Genomic DNA, 19,464 nt, shown 5'->3' with positions numbered 1-19,464 from the left:
CTAAATTATGGGCAATTAAATTCTTGAAAAATATATCTGTCTTATATAAACATTTCAGTCTGTCAGCATAAACCATGAAATTTATCTTTCAACTCTGTTTTTTCGACCCAAATATTCTAATAAGAGCCCCCTTATTCTAATTTTGAGAGCGCCCTGGGCGCTTATTACATCGAATACAGTATTACATTTTCCATTGGGTAACCAATAATTTTTCACTCATCTATTCATCACTCTATTGGATTTTTCTCAAAAAGAGTAAACATTTTGAGATTTCCAAAGAAATAAGATAATGTTTTAGATGTATATAAGGGTCCTCACTATAGGCTTGACTCGGAAAGTAAATTAGTTTGTAATTGTTTCAGAAATTGGCTTCATTGTAAGCATGCAGAAGAAGCTTCATTGGGTATTTACGCATGCTGTTTTTACACATTTGAGTTTTTCGTTTAATGCATGCATTTCTGTACGCAAGTTAATTGAAAGTAATTGGGTTTTGAATGTTTTGTTAAGGTATTTTACGCAAATACGCAGCTTATCTGTAGCTCTGCTACATCCAGGCCATATGTAGAAAGACCCTAGACCATGGTCTAGCTGTGCAACACAAGGAAGATCACAAGGTGCAGGGCTGGATACAGATCAAGTTAGACAATTGCTAAAGCTGGCTTGAGCAATAATATGATAGTATAAGCTGTAATATGATTCTGTCTACTGTGATGGACCGATTTGTTATGAAGTGTGATTCATATATAGTGATATCATGTTGATAATGATATGCTATGATTACATCACAGTTCTGTCACATTTATGACAAATATTTTTATTTTTATATTTTATTTTGATAGTAATATAAATATATCATAAACATGTTCTCCAAATACCTCATATTTTGGTTCTCTGTCATTTGTGTAGGGCTGTTCCACTTTACATGAAGCAGGTAAACAGGTAACAATTACTAGTGCACTCAACCTTACCTTACCTCCAATTTGTAGGTTACCAATAATTTTGCTGGAGACAAATCATGTGCAAATGGCATGTGGAAATTTTCATGATTTTGTCAACTTTTGACCCTGAAGTTCCTCTTCGTTGTTACCAAATCAAAAATGTTTTTTTAAAATGACAATATGTCAGTGTCCTAGAATATGAACTTGAAACCCAGACTTCATGTTTTGAGCTTATTGCAGGTGATGCATGTATCGCAACTTCCTCTGTGATGTGAGGCATATTGACCTTGACAACTTCCTCTGATCCTCTGTCCCTATTGTTATGACATTTTTGTTCAGATCCTGCATAAAACATGTCATAGTTTCAGCAGAACGTGTCACAGTTTCAGCAGAACGTGTCAGTTTCAGCAGAACGTGTCACAGTTTCAGCAGAACGTGTCACAGTTTCAGAAGAACGTGTCACAGTTTCAGAAGAACGTGTCACAGGTTCAGCAGAACGTGTCACAGGTTCAGCAGAACGTGTCACAGTTTCAGCAGAACGTGTCACAGTTTCAGTGCCCACAGGGCGTTAAAAGAGTTGAGGCCATAATCTCAAAGCAGCCATTGTACCTTTGACCTGAGGTATGTCATGCAGCCTTTGAATGGTATGATCCACATTGATCTTTGGTTGTGGCATGAATCCTATATTGCTGTAATGATCTTATATACAGTAGGGTGACATTTACAGTATGTGCCACTGTTCAGGGATAATCAGATTATCGAAAGGTTCTTTATCATGACAGGACCATGAATCTGCAGTGTAGGCATGATAACTGCTACAGTATTTTATCCCCTGAAAACTGAAGGTCCAGGTTATTAATCTAATGATACTGCAATCTCTTTAAAATCAGATCTTTTACTCTCAAATGAGACCTTTGCATAACCCTTTGCACTAATAAGCTCTTTTTGCAATAAGGACCTCTTTGCATACCCCTTTGCATTAAGGACCTCTTTGCATACCCCTTTGCATTAAGGACCTCTTTGCATACCTCTTTGCATTAAGGACCACTTTGCATACCTCTTTGCATTAAGGACCTCTTTGCATTAAGAACCTCTTTGCATACCTCTTTGCATTAGGACGTCTTTGCATATAGAGAATCTCACCCGAGTATCTTTTGATATCAAATATATCAACACGAGTTGATAAAAGTGGAAAAATTCTGAGGCTTGCCAGGTGAACCCAGATTGACCTTGTCCGACTGATTTAGAAGAAGGCTCTATGGGTTCTTGAGCCCCTGGCTCTATATATCTATTATGCCTGGCCCATCACATTCATTGGTAGTCAGTTACTTGACACAGAAATATTGAAATGAATGTCATCTGTTAAAAGAATTAATTCTCTTATCTGCTGTACTGAAGATAATTTATAGAAAAAAATCAGAACAAAAAGTTGCACTATGGTCACTCAAAAACCTAAAATAGCCACAATATTGACTTAAAACAGCAAGTGTTTTGAGCCTGACATCTGTGAAGGGTAATCTGTGTAGACAGTGTTGGAATATAATTACTCAAACTTTTATTGGGTATTGGATATAGCAATCAGCATGTCCGTCTGCCCGTCTGTTCTCGTCCGTTTTCTGTTTCCGGCGCAGAACACAAATACTGTTGAATATTTCTAAATGAAATACTTGCTCTACAGATCAGTGTAGTGGTGAACTGGATCCCTTTGAAGATTTGGGATCTTTATTTTTAAAATATTTTTTTATGTGTTCATGAAAACAATTTGGACGAACCAGGGTTGTGGTCGTTTCCAGAGCAGAACTTGAAAACTGTTGAATATTTCTTGATGAAACTTGCTGTACACAGCAGTGTAGTGGTGAACTGGTGTTTTATGATGATTTATGATATTGAAAAATTCTGAACAGTGTTTTATTTTCTTCACTGAACTGAAGGTATCCAATGGCAGTGAACCAAAAGTAGCCAGTGTCAGTATGTTGCTCTGATGGAGTTGAATCTAAGTACAGCACCATAGAAGTGCTCATGTGTTTAACCAAAGCAGTAATCATCTAATCACTGTGGCAACACCCCCACCCACAATCCCCCACCACACACACCACACCACACCACACCACAGCATAGTGAGTTGACTCATACTAACATATTTTCATGTACGTTATGTTGACTCTTGTATTCTTGTTTTCAGTCCTTCACCCGTGGAGCAATGAGACAGTGCTTCAGACTGTAAGTAGTCTAAACAGTTCTCAAAAGCTACGCAGTTCGTTTGTGTCCCTTAAGAAATTAGGACCCGTGAAGATTCGGGGTAGGTCTTCAGCAACCCATGCTTGCCGTGAAAAAAGGCGACTATCAGGATCAGGTGGTCAGGCTCACTGACTTGGTTTATGCATGTCATGGATTGTGGATCGATGCTCATGATATTAATCACTGGATTCTCTGGTCCAGACTCGATTATTTACAGACCGCCGTCATATAGCTGGAATAATGCTGAGTGCGGCGTTAAACAACAAACCAACCAACAAACATTAGAAATTTTGAAGAATTAAAGGAACTATTTGAAATATGAAATACGATGCTTGTGAAGTATGTTCATATGATTGACCTCTGACCTTGTTATCTTTCTTGCACTTGCAAGTTTTGGACTAATTGCATGATCCAGTACAGAGGCATGGCCAACATATCAATAGCCATGTCTGTGACCCAAGATCAGTGTTTTACTGTGTTTTGCAGTGTTTGTACTGCCTGTATAGGAAGTCTATTTCTCATTATTAGGAACACGTCTGATAACTATCATAACATGTTTATTTCTTTCCCCTGACTTCTTACATTATGCAGATCTTGTGGGCCAGAAAGGTCTTTTACCCTACCTTGTCATTGGACTTGCCCATTTCAACACTTGTGTGCTAGTTTTAAAGAGCAAGGGGAATTTAGACATGTCAGAGGGTGAAAGTAATTAGGTTTTAATGACTTTTCTTCTGTAAGTACTATGTGCTATGATATTAACCCCTGTGACAGTGACATTGTTTGAACAAACAAACTGGACAAACATAAGGAAAATTATTACCATGAATAAAGTTATGAGCATGCATGGTTTGATGGCCAAGATAAACCTGGCTACTCATAAGTTGATAAGGGTATTATCAAGCTCAGTGAAAAGGAAGGGACAGACATTTCAATTGAGTACAACTGATTATTGTCTATTTCTAGGTAAAAATATATATTCACAGAATAGGAAGATGGATAAAAAATATTCTATTAGATCCTTGTCTTTTCATTACACAGACACAGACAGCTTTGTTATGAGTGGCCCGTGGTACACAAGGGAGAGACATTCCTAATTTTACATTTTGTTGGAATAAATATTTACGGTATATGTTTATTTAGCTGATGGATATTGAAATATCTAAATGTTTTGACAGTTTTTTATCCTACATTTCAACACATTGATTCCTAAACATACTCATAGTGTAAAAATGATGAAAGTGTTTGCACTGACATTTCATAGCAGACATGTTTTATGATTGTGCACATGCCCTAATATTAAAGTGAAAAAGTTAAACAGATTGGATAGATGAACAGAAATTATTTGTTGTGAAAACAGGTGTTCTCTATCTCAAAAACAGCAGTTTAACAACAGCGTGTTTATTTCTTATCTCAACAAACTTTACCAAAATAGCATCTTGTCAGCATAATGATAAGGATATTCGTTTTAAATACATTAACAGTTCTGAATCTGCACTAAATTGTGTAGGGGGGACATTATCTTTCTTTTGGGCCATTCAAGAAAATAATTGTTAGATTAACAGGTAAAACTTTGACTCAAGGCAATTGATCTGGCACATTTAATCTATCACAGGCCAACCAAATTAAATCAGTCTACCATTGCCTACTGCCTACTAGTCTACCATTGCACTCTACCCATTTACTATAGTATTGTGTGGAAACTGAATGCAGATTAAAATACATTTTGTTGAAGTTAAGAGTTTTCCACATACACTAAAATCAAATTGAAAATAGCTGACTTAGCAGGCCTAAATCACTGTCAATAAATAGACACCAGGGTCATCTACTGTTCATTGGGGCATGTGCCACTTCACAAACATGATAAGAGGTGAACTTCATCGACCTGTATGGTCAACACACACCAGGCAGTTGACCTGCCACGTGGTAGCCGATTGAGGTCAGAGATCTTGCCATGTGGTCCGGTCACTGACTCTCACACATGGTATCAACAATCATAAAACATGTCAGCTATGAAATGTCAGTGCAAACACTTCCATCATTTTTCATTTTTACACTCTGAGTATGTTTAGGAATCATTGTGTTGAAATGTAGGGTAACAAACTGTCAAACACACACACACACCTCTTATGAGGCGAATATGATTCGTATCACGAATATAGGGTAACCAAAACGAATATTAATTCACGAAGACAATAACAAGTCAGCAGTTGATGTATTATTTGTTATATTCAGTGAAACAATTACATAATTTTTTTACATGGTTTGTATATTGCACTTATCCGGGAACTAGTATCTGCTCAACAGCGACAATGACCAGGGACCAGTGACCAGTTACCACACTATTCATATCTATTCATATATGTTCTTACAGACATTTTAGGTACAGGGTAAGTAAATGTTTATTCATAAATATTCGATTCTAGTGGCCACAAATAACAAATTCTGTTTTGTCCATGACAGATTACCTATTGTCATATGGCAGAATCTGGTGTGCTGTATCTGTAGTATGATTTATATGGTGCCCATATAGGATGGACTTTGTTTATTGACATAATTCAAATTGTTTACTTTTGTTTCCTTGTTTCTACCATTCTCTGTGAATATGTGAATATAACTTCCTCTGTTTATGTAGGAACAAGGAAATATATGTAGCTCAAAGTATATGGTGACAATTCTAGATCGGGATGCCCCGCTGGCGAGTCACTTGGCTGACGTCATACTGACATATTGAGCTGACGTGTGGCTTTCTTTACACTGGCATGGTAAAGTAAGCGGGGAGATAAACATGCTGTTATTGTGTACTGTCTCACTGTGAATGTTGCACTCTATGGAGAGTGCAGAGGTCACAACATTAGCATTTGGAGGAGGTGTAACACGATCTGGTTGACTGGTTTTCTGGGTTAGCGGTGGTGTTTGACACTAAGGATGATGCAGTTTGTGACCTGTGACACTTGCAAACAAGTGCAGTGATACAAACATGACATTAGTGGTAGCTTGCTGCCATTGCCCAAGGCACACAAGTGACAATTTTTAGTTTTTCAGGACAGTTTTATGGTCATGCATAACATTAAAGGATGAGATAGGAGCACTTGATAAGAAGTTCATTTGTTAACAAGAAATGCTTTTTAATTTATGATAGATAAGTAAAGTCTTTTTAATTTTTGGAACCATTACTCTTGACTGAGAGTTTATCTTTGACATTTTTGGTCAGTAATGTACCAAGGTCTTTGGTGTCTAACTTTATCGAGACACATTTTGTGTCATCTATATGAACCACTTTGCATTATGCAACATTAGCTCTTAACTGAGCTAATTGCACTTGGCCTACAATCATGATAGTGAAAACATAATTGTCATAACAATTGTTAATAATTGTGGTTCATGCTCGCCATTTGGAGAATACCCAACAAAATTATGGATTATCTGTCCTGGTTAAATTAGTATTGTAAGTCACAAGCCTCTGTTAACTTTCAAAGTCTATTTGCTGAAGGTTACTTGTCCAGAATTTTATAGGCACACTATATTTCAGCCTGTGTATTGTGTCCATCTGGGCTACAGTGTTTGGACTGCAGTTACCAGATGCTTTGCTTCTCACATAACCTCTGTGAGATTGCACACTTTGACTACAAGACTAACATGTAGTCACTAAAATGAAAATATCTTTTTTATTGCCCGTCACAAAGTCTGTCTTTCTGTCAGGCAACTTTCTCAGAAACATCTGAAATTACATGAATGAAAGTTTGCATTCTTATATAGGAGATATTTGTCAAGACTGAGTTCGAAAATTGGTCCCTAAATTCATTTTTTACAGAGTTATGGCCCTTGCCCCGTGTTTTTCAATCTACTGCATAGTGTCTGGAATGGGACAACATTTCTCAGACACAACTGACGTTACATGAATGGCAGTTTGCATGCTTATCTATGAGATTTTGGTCAAGACTGGGTGAAAATTTCTCCCGTAAATTTAACTTTTTTTGCAGAGTTACTTCCCTTGCTAAATGATTTTAGATTTTGAGCATACACAGTTACAGCCCTTGATCCATGTTATTTGACAAAGTGCATGGTGTCTGCCATGGGGACAAGTTTTCTCTGAGTTATCTTATCTAAGAAGTACTTAGCAACACTGAGTTCGAAAATTGGTGCAATAAATTATTTTTTCCAGAGCCTTTTGTGGGTATTTTTGTTGGTATTAATTTCACATTTAATACTTTTCTCTGACGACATCAAGTGATCCTAGTGCCTATCTCTTCTTTTGGCTTTATAGAACTCTTTTTAAATAGTATGAACAAACAAAATTCTAATGTGCCCCAAGGTTTATGTCCTCCTGTTTTTAAGACACATTCTAACAGGTAATCACGGTCGAGTACTGAATAAAATCCTTTGGGGATTCTGGGTTAGAACTGGTCCTCCGCAACCCATGCTTGTTGTAAGAGGCAACTTAGTGGATCAGGTGGTCAGGCTTGCTGACTTGGTTGAGGACATGTCATTGTACCCCGATGGCGTGGATAGTTGTTTATAATATCAATCACTGGATTATCTGGTCCAGACTTGATTATTTACAGGTCATATAGATGGAACTTATGAATGAGGTGTGAAAACATACATAATCACATATACACACTCACACATGTACATATGTACAAATGATTCTCATTCCCATTTTGGAATGGGATATAGTGTGAGAGGCAGCCTCCATTGTCGTTATCCATATCACTAATAGGAACTCTGATTATAATCAATGATTATCAATATTGAATTGGGTATTTAATTACTGATAGCCTCAAATTGATTAGGCGGTGTGGACTGGTTGGATTGATAGACTGTGCCATTCGTCAGATGTGACTGCATTTGGGATGAAATAATCCTATCTATGGGATATAAACAGGCTAGCTTTGGTTTATTACAGAGTAGATGTTGAATATTTGGTGGGTCATGTTAGGCAATCCTTATGTGCAATCGTGGCAGTTTGTATTCTGAAAACCCAAGCAGAGAGGCTGATGAAGGATGCGTCAGTTGACAGTAGCTTTTGAAACCACTCCTTGAAGAAAGAGAATGTTATGTACACAGGGAAGTATTCTCATGTCAGAATGACTTTAACCCTTACAATACAGGTACTCGCTCACATGCAGTTTCACTGCTTCAGCCACTCCAGGATACTTTTTGTTTTGTGCTTTTTCTTGACCCAATACCAAATGTATCACACAAAAAAAGAATAGAAATATTTCAATTGAGGTTATTTTGACAAGAAAATAGTGATTTTGAAGTTAATAACCAATAAATAGAGGTTAACATTCAGTAATAGCTATTGCATGTTACGCTAGATATATCTGTTGGATATAAAGCTAGAAATACGTTATATATTAGGCTATAAATATCTGCCACTGAGTCTGACCACCCGATCCAGTAAGTTGCCTCATACGACCTGCATAGGTTGCTTAGGAAGTGATGACTGGATCCAGTAAGTTGCCTCATACGACCAGCGTAGGTTTTTGGGTACTGATCCAGTAAGTTGCCTCATACGACCAGCGTAGGTTCCTGAGTACTGACTACCTGATCCAGTAAGTTACCTCATACGACCAGCGGGGCGGTCGGGTAGCCTAGTGGTTAAAGCGTTCGCTCGTCACGCCAAAGACCCGGGTTCGATTCCCGACATGGGTAAAAGCGGCATAAAACCATACTCACTCACTCACTCATACGACCAGCGTAGGTTGCTGAGTACTGACTACCCGATCCAGTAAGTTGCCTCATACGACCAGAGTAGGTTGCTGAGTACTGACTACCTGATCCAGTAAGTTGCCTCATACGACCAGCGTAGGTTGCTGAGTACTGACTACCTGATCCAGTAAGTTGCCTCATGCGACCAGAGTAGGTTGCTGAGTACTGACTACCTGATCCAGTAAGTTGCCTCATACGACCAGCGTAGGTTGCTGAGTACTGACTACCTGATCCAGTAAGTTGCCTCATACGACCAGAGTAGGTTGCTGAGTACTGACTACCAGATCCAGTAAGTTGCCTCATACGACCAGAGTAGGTTGCTGAGTACTGACTACCTGATCCAGTAAGTTGCCTCATACGACCAGAGTAGGTTGCTGAGTACTGACTACCCAATCCAGTAAGGTTGCATAGGTTGCTTGGGTACTGACGCAGTAAGTTGCCTCATCCGACCTGCGTAGGTTGCTGGGTACTGATCCAGTAAGTTGCCTCATACAACCAGCGTACAATGTATGTGTGGTGCTGTCAGTCATTATCTGACAGGTTATTGCCTCAGTTAGATGGGTACATTCATTTGCGATGTCTTTGCAACATACTTAGACAGACCAGACAATGTTAAGTTGGTATATTGTGTCCTCCAATAATCCAAAAGAAATATGCAGGGCCAGATAGTGAACTTACAAGTAGGAACACTTCCTTATGAATTCAAGATTACAAATTTGAGGAAACTAAAACCAACTATCAGGGGTTGTTTGTTTGCACTTTTATTTCACAGCAGCATAAGGAAACAATAATATTCTGATAAAGATATCGCTACCGAGACGTTTCCTCATTTGCAGTTCTGATCAAAGTTGCCTAATCCTGCTCTTACCTGCTGTAGTATTCCTTCTGTAAAAACCTGTGGGGGTTCCAGGTTAGAATCGGTCCCTAACATGCTATGCATGTTGTAATGTTGTAATAGGCCACTGATTGGATCAAGTGGCCAGGCTTGGTGACTTGGTTGTCTGTGTGTCATCAAAACCAATTGGTGTGGATTGTTGCTAATAATACTGGATTGTCTGGTTCAACATTGGTTATTTACAGACTGTTGTTTGGTTATTGCCTCGTATGGTGTTCAACAACAAACACAGTCTCTCACTCTCACACTCATGAACACACGCATGCACACACACACACCACACAGACACACACACAAACATTCACACACACAAACATTCACACACACATTCTGCAAAGCTCTACCTTGTTCTGAATTGTTTATAGTAGTGAGTAGGGCTGCAACGAATACACTATGAGGCGAATACGATTCATATCACGAATATAGGGAAATGAATACGAATATTAATTCACAATTACAATAACAAGTCAGCAGTTTATGTATCATTTATTATGTTCAGTGAAACAATAACATCATAATTTATTTGACATGGTTTGTTAATTATCAATAAATTATACATTTATATACTGCACTTATCCAGGTACTAGTATCTGCTCAAATGCGACAATGACCAGTGAAAACAATTCTATCGAATTAAATATTATAAGAGTGTTGTCATTGAAAGAAATCTATTCATATAATATGTTGTTATGGATATTTTTAGGTACAGGGTATGTAAATATACATGACCGCATATTCATAAATATTCGATTCTAGTGGCCATGAAAAACGAATTCATTTCATGAATGGTTAGGGTTTGATTCACCGAATAGGCAAGTGAATCGTAACAGCTCTAGTAGTGAGATATGAATAGATCGGACGAAAAACTATGAAAGCCTGTAAATAGTCGAGGCTGGACCAAACAAAACAGTGATTGATAGCATCAGCAACCATCGGCATTCGATGACATGCAATCAACCAAATTACCGGGTCTAACAACACGATTCATAGTGTCACCCTTTAAGACAAGCATAGGTGGTTGTCGTCAGGCTCGGGAGACTCGGTTGATAACATGTCATCGTACGTGAATGGAGTGGGACATTCATAGTAAAGGACCCTGTTAGCCAGACTCCATTATTCTGAAACCCTTTATAAACGTAGAAGGAATATTACCACAGAAATTAGTTTATCCTTACAATTTCACCAGAAGCATGACACTCCCGATTAACGAGGTCTTACCATATATATTTAGCCTGGGGCCTGTACATATCTCGGTACCCCTATTCCTTGTGAGTTCTCAGGCTAGAATTGGTCCTCAGCCTGGCCTTAGTGAGATGTCTCATAATGGATTCGGATGGACTGTGTGGATCATTGCTTCAAATATTAATCACTGGTTTGTCTGGTCCAGACTTGATTATTTATTCGAAAGCTGGAATAATGCTGAGTGCATCTTAAAACAACAAGCAACACCTGAAGATCTGAGGCAGACAAGATCTTCAGCAACCCATGCTCGGGTGACTGTGATTAGTCAGTAACCAGGGCGACTGTGATTGCCGTCAGAAGCAACTAATCGGATGGAGTGGTCAGGCTCACTGACATGGTTGATGCATGTCATCGTATCCTTATTGTGTGGATCAATGCTCATGATGTCAATAACTGAATTGTCCAGACTTGATTATTTACAGATCACTGTCATATGGCTAGAATATTGCTGTGTGCAGCTATAAGCAACAAACAAACAAACTAATAAAACAACAAATAATATCCCTATTAGATGTTGTGTAGCATATTTGTCCTGCTCTAACAGATTGGCCTCTTTCCAAACAATATCTATGAAACCAATGTAATATAAAAGTCAACTTGCCGATATTTATTTATGGATTAATTTTAGAAGCCATATCGAAGCCATTTCTGTTTACTAAGCTATATATTGGATTTCCAACATCTGCTCAGTATGACTAATACATGTAATATGTAGTAATACTTTTCAGTTGTGAGCGAAATTGATTAATAATTCTTTTTATATGATTATTGTAATTCAAAACATGTTTATGTTTTCGACTAAGCACATGTTGTCATTTGCCTTCAGTCGCAATTAGATGCAATGATGTATATATGTTTGTAGATTGATTGATTAGGAAGTGTGTATCTGGTGACCTACTTGCTCAGCTGTTGCCCGAGTGGTTCATGTCTTCAACATAAACAAGACATAAACTTCATGTGAAGGAGATTTATTGGATTACGACAGTCTCCTGACACCCAGATGGTGCAGTTCAGTCACCTGATCTTATTACCTTGACATTGCTTCTGTTGTTAATTGACAGTATCGATGGCCGACTTTGTTGATAAAATAGTGTTTCTTTAGGCATCAGGAAGGAGTTGACTTTGACTAACTTCTAGTCTCTGAAATGAACATATGGTACAGAAAAAAACAGTTGTTCAGTTATCTTAATAAAAATATGATAAAGGGGAGCCCAGTGATACTGCAGTAATCTAGACTTGCCAAACATTATAGACTTGCATGGGCTGTATTTGATATATATTTGTATCAGGGTCTGTATAACAGACTAGAGTTGACGCCATGTTTAGAGAATTGTAGTCTAATGTTCTGATCAATCCTATCAACCTGACAGGGTCCTGTTTTGTAATATAAGATTAATCAATGAATAATCAATGCCCAGGGGAACACTAACAGGTCTTATGTATTAAAGGGACGATGATTGTTTTCATGCTATGTGAATGTAGACTTGCATTGATAAAGTCCTTTCATATTGTTTCTGTTATTTACATAATTGATACATAATGAAGAATTAACTTCAAATTGTTTTGTTTATGGAATCATTTTGGTAAAAACCATTTTGAACACTGCAAAAACGTATTGAAATCAATTCTTGTATATAAATATGTCTACAATAATAACTTCACAGACTTCTTCATATTTAAACATGAAAACACAAAAACTGTAGAAAATAATATGAAGTCTAAGACTATGTTAAGAGTCAAAATTCTATTGTCAGAACACAAAAGTCTTGTTGGACCTTGTCTAATATTTTTTCTTTTTGTTTTGATACATAAACACAAAAAAATTGCATGGTTAACCTATCAAATGCTAGGGAATCACTTGCAATTGATTTATTATGTTCTATGCAGTGGGTTAAGATTGATGATGATCAATCTGTCGGCCAGCAGAGCTCGTTCTCCTTGACAAGGATAAGGGCCTCCATTCAAAGCACAATAGTGGCATTTGTTGGAATTTAACACAATCCAATGTCTATGTTAAAGAAATGATCATCTTAACACTAATACACGTGAGTGAGTGAGTGAGTGAGTATGGGTTTACACCAATATTCCAGTGATATCACGGCAGGGAAACCAGGAATGGGCTTCACACATTGTAAGCATATGGGGAATGGAACCCGGGTTTCGGCATAACAAGCCAACACTTTAACCAGTAGCCTACCCCACTGCCCACTAATGCACATGTTGAAAGGTCACTTTGTGGAACATGGCCCTGGATTCTGAATTTGCTCACAAACAGTAGTATGTAAACAAAATCAAATATTCTTACTGGTGTTTACCTTGTGAATGTTATGAATATTAATTGATAATCAATAAAGTACAGCATTTGGTAGGTGTTTAGTAAGGGACGTTGGCTACCAGGCCACTAACCTTTCACAATTACAACCCTCAGCTATTTATGCTTGTCACAGGCTCAAGGACTAGCAGTGTTGTCAGTCCTTATACAGAACGAGTTGGATGTACAAATAATACAGGGTATCTGATTACTGTATTTTGTATGTTAAACTAGGTATTTTTCAGCTACAGCTGAGATATTTTCTTAATCATAACTGAGCCTATATATTTAATAATAAAACACATCTTGCAACAAAGTATTTTTTGTTGCAATTTTTTATTAACATAAACTGAAGCATAATTATTTATTAAATATTTAGGTGCTCAAAACAGTTCTAATCGAAGTTAGAGTAGCTAATGTATCCAGGTTAGTCACCAGTTTCTTTCTGGATAATCGAAGATGGCAGAATTCCTAAGAAGAAGTGATCTTTATATTCCAATAACTATTTAAGCAGAATTTACCTAATGAGACTTTCACCTTTCTTTGCTTTTGCAAACTATAACATTGTTTGATGCATATCACAAAACTGCGATGGAAAGCATCACTTTTTCAAGCTATAACATTATTTGACAGATTTGACAATAACACTATCTGATGAATAAATACATTTATTTGAGGAATAAATACATTTATTTGAGGAATAAATAAAGTTTGTATGCAGGTTTCTACATGTGGGATCAGGTAAAAGTGGACACAAATCCAGGTGATTTAGTGGGGAGAATCAGGTGAAGTAAACAAGTAGAGCTCCAAGGCTTTACCGTAAATAGGCCAACAGTCTGAACAAGAACTATACACGTGTGCACAGCTGTCTAGCATTAGATACACTGTAGTCATGTGGGCTGTCTCTTTTACACTGAATCTTTTCGCCCTGTTTTTAGTTGTATGTACTAGGTTCAATTATTTGGTTGTGTATGATGTTACATCACAGTCATCTTATTGTTTTGATCTTTACTTAATTTGTCATTTCCTTATTAAGTTTTGATTTTATGGTAATCTCCTCACTTATTTCTCTGGAAAAATTCTGAAATCTGATCTCATGAAAACAGTGTTTCCATAATTTTATGTGGGCAGTATATTCTGAATGGCAACCAGTGTTTAGTAGATTTTATGTTGAGTGGTATTACTGGTTATTGTTATAAGTACGGTATCCAGCACCAGGGTAACCTGAGCCTGGTCAATCTCCAGTACTGTAAACATCCCAGTGAACGTCCACTGCTAACAGGTGCTTTGTCAGCTAAATCTCTCCATTGAGGGTAGGATGAATGATGAGAACTGGATTGAAGTTTATTAGAGTTTGGCTTGAGTGTTGTCCTCTGTGTCCAACAGATAGAGAATATGTTAAGATTTATTAATTGTAAACACAGCCAACTTTATGAGTTATATGAAGTTTTGTGTCAAGTATAAGTAAGATGTGTTGACAGTACATTGTCAAAAATATAATAAACGTTTTATTGGTAATGGGATAAGCTTGTGGACATTGATTGGTTATTATGGAATATTGAATACTTTAAATGGTTAACAGTGATGGATCAATATTTTGTTATTTTGGGACAATTGATTGAGTTTAAATATTGGTGACATTTTGCATTGACAGAAATATTTTGATTGTCTTCAAGAAAATCATAGTAATGTCATTTATGATAAGTTGGGACATTGATGAATTTAGGTGTGTTTGTATAACCCTAGGCTCCTAATTGAGATGCTGGGTTAGAATTGCTACCTGGCCACCTATGGGCCTGGGATTTTGTCTGGAGATTAGAGATTTTTCCAGTTACAGCTGTAAGACCGGATAATTTTTAAAATAAAACTATGAGCCTGAATATTTTTTTAAGAACACCTTGCAACGATGTAATTTTTGTGGCAGACGATTACCACTGGACATTATCGATATCACTGGATTGTCTGGTCCAGACTCTTTTATTTACAGGCTGCTGTTATATCGCTGGAATATTGCAATACAAACAAACACATATTATAGATAACACAAAGTAATGGTGTAAGGGATTATGATGGCATCTGCAGTCTGTGACTTTGGCCCCTGGTGCGAAGCCAGGGACTGGTAACACTCTGTTTACTTCAGTGAGCTCAGTTAATAAGTTTCCATATAATAACACACACAATCTACTGAATGAAATTAATGCTGAGAGCCAAGATTGGCTTAGTGGATTCAACACTTTTTGCAGAAACTGCATCTATAGTTTGATGTCTGACGGAGTATGAGTGTAAAGAGTTTGCAGACTGCATCAATACTTTGATGTCTGACCGAGTACAAGTGTACAGACTTGACGAACCTGTTGAAGATTGTGGAAATCTGTATTGTTTTAGGAAAAAGCAGTCAACATTCTCCCACAAGACTGATTGGAAACATGCATTCAACTATGTGGCCAAGTCCTACATAGAGAAGGTGGACCGTGAAGTGTACTTTGAGGATGTGAAACTCCAGATGGATGCCAAACTGTGGGGAGAGGAGTACAATCGTCACAACCCCCCAAAGAAGGTAGCTGCATGATGAGTGGTAGTTAGATATCAACTGCCACAAGCTTCTGTACATTGACACGTGGGTGTTCTAGGGAACAAGCTCTTGTACATTGACACAATATTTTATACATTGACACATGGGTGTTCTAGGGAACAAGCTCTTGTGCATTGACACATGGGTCTTCCAGGGAACAATATTTTATACATTGACACGTGGGTGTTCTAGGGAACAAGCTCTTGTACATTGACATAATATTTTATACATTGACACATGGGTGTTCTAGGGAACAAGCTCTTGTACATTGACATAATATTTTATACATTGACACGTGGGTGTTCTAGGGAACAAGCTCTTGTACATTGACATAATATTTTATACATTGACACGTGGGTGTTCTAGGGAACAAGCTCTTGTACATTGACATAATATTTTATACATTGACACATGGGTGTTCTAGGGAACAAGCTCTTGTGCATTGACACATGGGTGTTCTAGGGAACAAGCTCTTGCACATTGACACATGGGTGTTCTAGGGAACAATATTTTATACATTGACACATGGGTGTTCTAGTGAACAAGCTCTTGTGCATTAACACATGGGTGTTCCAGGGAAAAAGCTGTTGTGGTGGGTTGGGATTTTGTTGTAAAGTCCTGTTCAGTCTGTAGTAGTTACAATGTTTGCGTGTCAATCTGATCACCAGCATTTGAGTGAGTGAGTGAGTTAAATGTAATGTCGAAACCTGCATTTGATGTAGTACATGGTGCAGTGTGTGACAGGTACAGTCAAGTCTTGTTAATCCGACACTCGTTAATCCGACAATCGGCTTTGTCCGACACTTATGATTGGAACTGATTAAATCAGTGCTATGTGGACCCGTTAATTCGACAGTCTTGCCCTCGGACTCCGACACACCTAATTTGCAATGAATTACCAAAATCACTCAGTCTCGCTAATCTGACACAGTGATCAGCATACTCCGTGGTCATCTGCCCGCGAGTACACAGCCCGTGTTTTGATGCGAGACAAGTCGGCTGTTAGCTACATATTACAACAGCTGCAGAAATAATATTGCTTAACAATAAACAATTAATGCTTTAAAAATGCAAAACAGGATTAATCACATGCTTAGATTACCTCAATATCATTGAAGTTGTCCGATTTTCGATCACGAACGCTGATACAACTTAATTTTGTTTATTCGACATACTCGTTAATCAGACATAATCATGATAATCATATGCAACCAACCATGTTGGATTAATGGGACTTGACTGTATAATGTTTGATGGATGCAGTGTTTGATGGGTGCAGTGTTTGATGGGTGCAGTGTATGATGGTTGCAATGTATGACAGGTACAATGTGTGACAGGTACAATTTTTGATGGGGGCAATGTTTGATGGGTGCAATGTGTGATGGTTGCATTGTGTGACAGATACAATGTTTGATGGGTGCAATGTGTGATGGTTGCATTGTGTGACAGGTACAATGTTTGTTGGATGCAGTGTTTGTTGGATGCAGTATTTGATGGTTGCAATGTGTGACAGGTACAATGTTTGATGGTTGCAATGTGTGTTAGGTGCCCTATGCGACAGGTGCAATGTGTGATGGTTGCAATGTGTGACAGGTACAATGTTTGATGGTTGCAATGTGTGTTAGGTGTTGTATGCGACAGGTGCAGTGTTTGATGGATGCAGTGTTTGATGGATGCAGTATTTGATGGTTGCAATGTGTGACAGGTACAATGTTTGATGGATGCAGTATTTGATGGTTGCAATGTGTGTAAGGTGTTGTATGCGACAGATGCAATGTGTGATGGTTGCAACAGGTGCAATGTTTGATGGATGCAGTATTTGATGGTTGGAATGTGTGTTAGGTGTTGAATGCGACAGGTGCAGTTTTGGTGTTCCCTGACCAGTATGCCTGTTATAAACACCAACATTGTAGAGACACCATCCTTGCTTCAGGTGGACATATTCCAGATGTATATCCTGGAGTTCAAGGCAAGGAAAGGGTCGCCCCTGTTTCACCTGGAACATTTCATCGAGGGTGACTATGTCAAGTACAACTCAAACTCCGGATTTGTGGAGGAGACCATCAGACTCACACCACAGGTAAGATGTTTAGGCCTGTTCCTCGAAACTGTCTTAGTGCAAACCAGCATTTGATGTCATGCACAGTGCAATTGTTTTAATTGTTGTGAAAGCAATGTGAAACCATAGTCTCTCTTTATTATTAATATACATGCACCTGTAGTCTCTCTTCATTATCAATATACATGCACCTGTAGTCTCTCCTCATTATCAATATACATGCACCTGTAGTCTCTCCTCATTATCAATATACATGCACCTGTAGTCTCTCCTCATTATCAATATACATGCACCTGTAGTCTCTCCTCATTATCAATATACATGCACCTGTAGTCTCTCCTCATTATCAATATTCATGCACCTGTAGTCTCTCTTCATTATCAATATACATGCACCTGTAGTCTCTCTTCTTTATCAATATACAAGCACCTGTAGTCTCTCCTCATTATCAATTTACAAGCACCTGTAGTCTCTCTTCATTATCAATATACATACACCTGTAGTCTCTCTTCATTATCAATATACATGCACCTGTAGTCTCTCCTCATTATCAATATACATGCACCTGTAGTCTCTCTTTATTATCAATATACATGCACCTGTAGCCTCTCTTCATTATCAATATACATGCACCTGTAGTCTCTCTTCATTATCAATATACATGCACCTGTAGTCTCTCCTCATTATCAATATACAAGCACCTGTAGTCTCTCTTGATTATCAATATACATGCACCTGTAGTCTCTCCTCATTATCAATATACGTGCACCTGTAGTCTCTCTTTATTATCAGTATACATGCACCTGTAGTCTCTCCTCATTATCAATATACATGCACCTGTAGTCTCTCCTCATTATCAATATACATGCACCTGTAGTCTCTCTTCATTATCAATATACATGCATCTGTAGTCTCTCCCCACTCTTTGTTTCACCAGGCTTTTAGCCACTTCACGTTTGAGCGGTCCGGTCACCAGATGATCGTAGTGGATGTCCAGGGCGTGGGAGACCTGTACACTGACCCCCAAATCCACACTGTCGAGGGCAAAGATTACGGGGACGGCAACCTGGGCTGCAAGGGGATGGCACTCTTCTTCCACTCCCATGTCTGCAACACCATCTGTCACAGTTTGGGTCTTTCTGAGTTTGATCTGTCGGACAATGAGCTTAACACTCACAAGGACTTCCTGGCCAAACAGGTGATTGATTGACAAGCTTAATGTAGAGTCTTATAGTGAGGACATATCCTGTCAGGAGTTGTGCAATATAAATGATCCAAATAATTCATGTTTGCTGACCTTGTCAAAGGCCCATTTTTAAATAATTTTGAGTTGGTGACTACACAGAGAAGCCAACTTCCACCTGGTTCTTCTGGAGTATCTTAGTATGGTGGTTCCCTCTTGGTGTGCATCAATGCTAACACTAGTGACCCTTAAAGAATGAGAGTCTGTGCCCCAATAAGTGTTTCGTTGAAACAGTTGATGGGATTAGAATG

At 38.1% G+C, this 19,464-nt stretch overlaps 1 protein-coding gene across 6 annotated transcripts in view; it reads left to right on the top strand.

Moving 5' to 3' along the window:
* Positions 1 to 19,464, top strand: part of LOC139468023 (eukaryotic elongation factor 2 kinase-like) — a 45,078-nt gene that overhangs the window by 11,833 nt on the left and 13,781 nt on the right. For all 6 annotated transcript variants that reach the window (XR_011653663.1, XR_011653664.1, XR_011653662.1 and 3 more), the window contains 4 exons: positions 3,121 to 3,158; positions 15,725 to 15,896; positions 17,845 to 17,991; positions 18,908 to 19,168. Coding sequence is in view for 3 of the 6 variants with exons in the window: in XM_071249690.1 (XP_071105791.1) it covers positions 3,121 to 3,158; positions 15,725 to 15,896; positions 17,845 to 17,991; positions 18,908 to 19,168 (618 nt within the window). In the remaining 3 variants the exon portion in view is untranslated. The remainder of the gene's footprint in view (positions 1 to 3,120; positions 3,159 to 15,724; positions 15,897 to 17,844; positions 17,992 to 18,907; positions 19,169 to 19,464) is intronic.

Source organism: Haliotis cracherodii, unplaced genomic scaffold (genome assembly GCF_022045235.1).
Source record: "Haliotis cracherodii isolate W230 unplaced genomic scaffold, xgHalCrac1.p SCAF_2, whole genome shotgun sequence".
In the NCBI taxonomy this organism is placed as follows: Eukaryota; Metazoa; Mollusca; class Gastropoda; order Lepetellida; family Haliotidae; genus Haliotis; species Haliotis cracherodii.
This window is presented reverse-complemented; position numbering and strand designations above follow the sequence as displayed.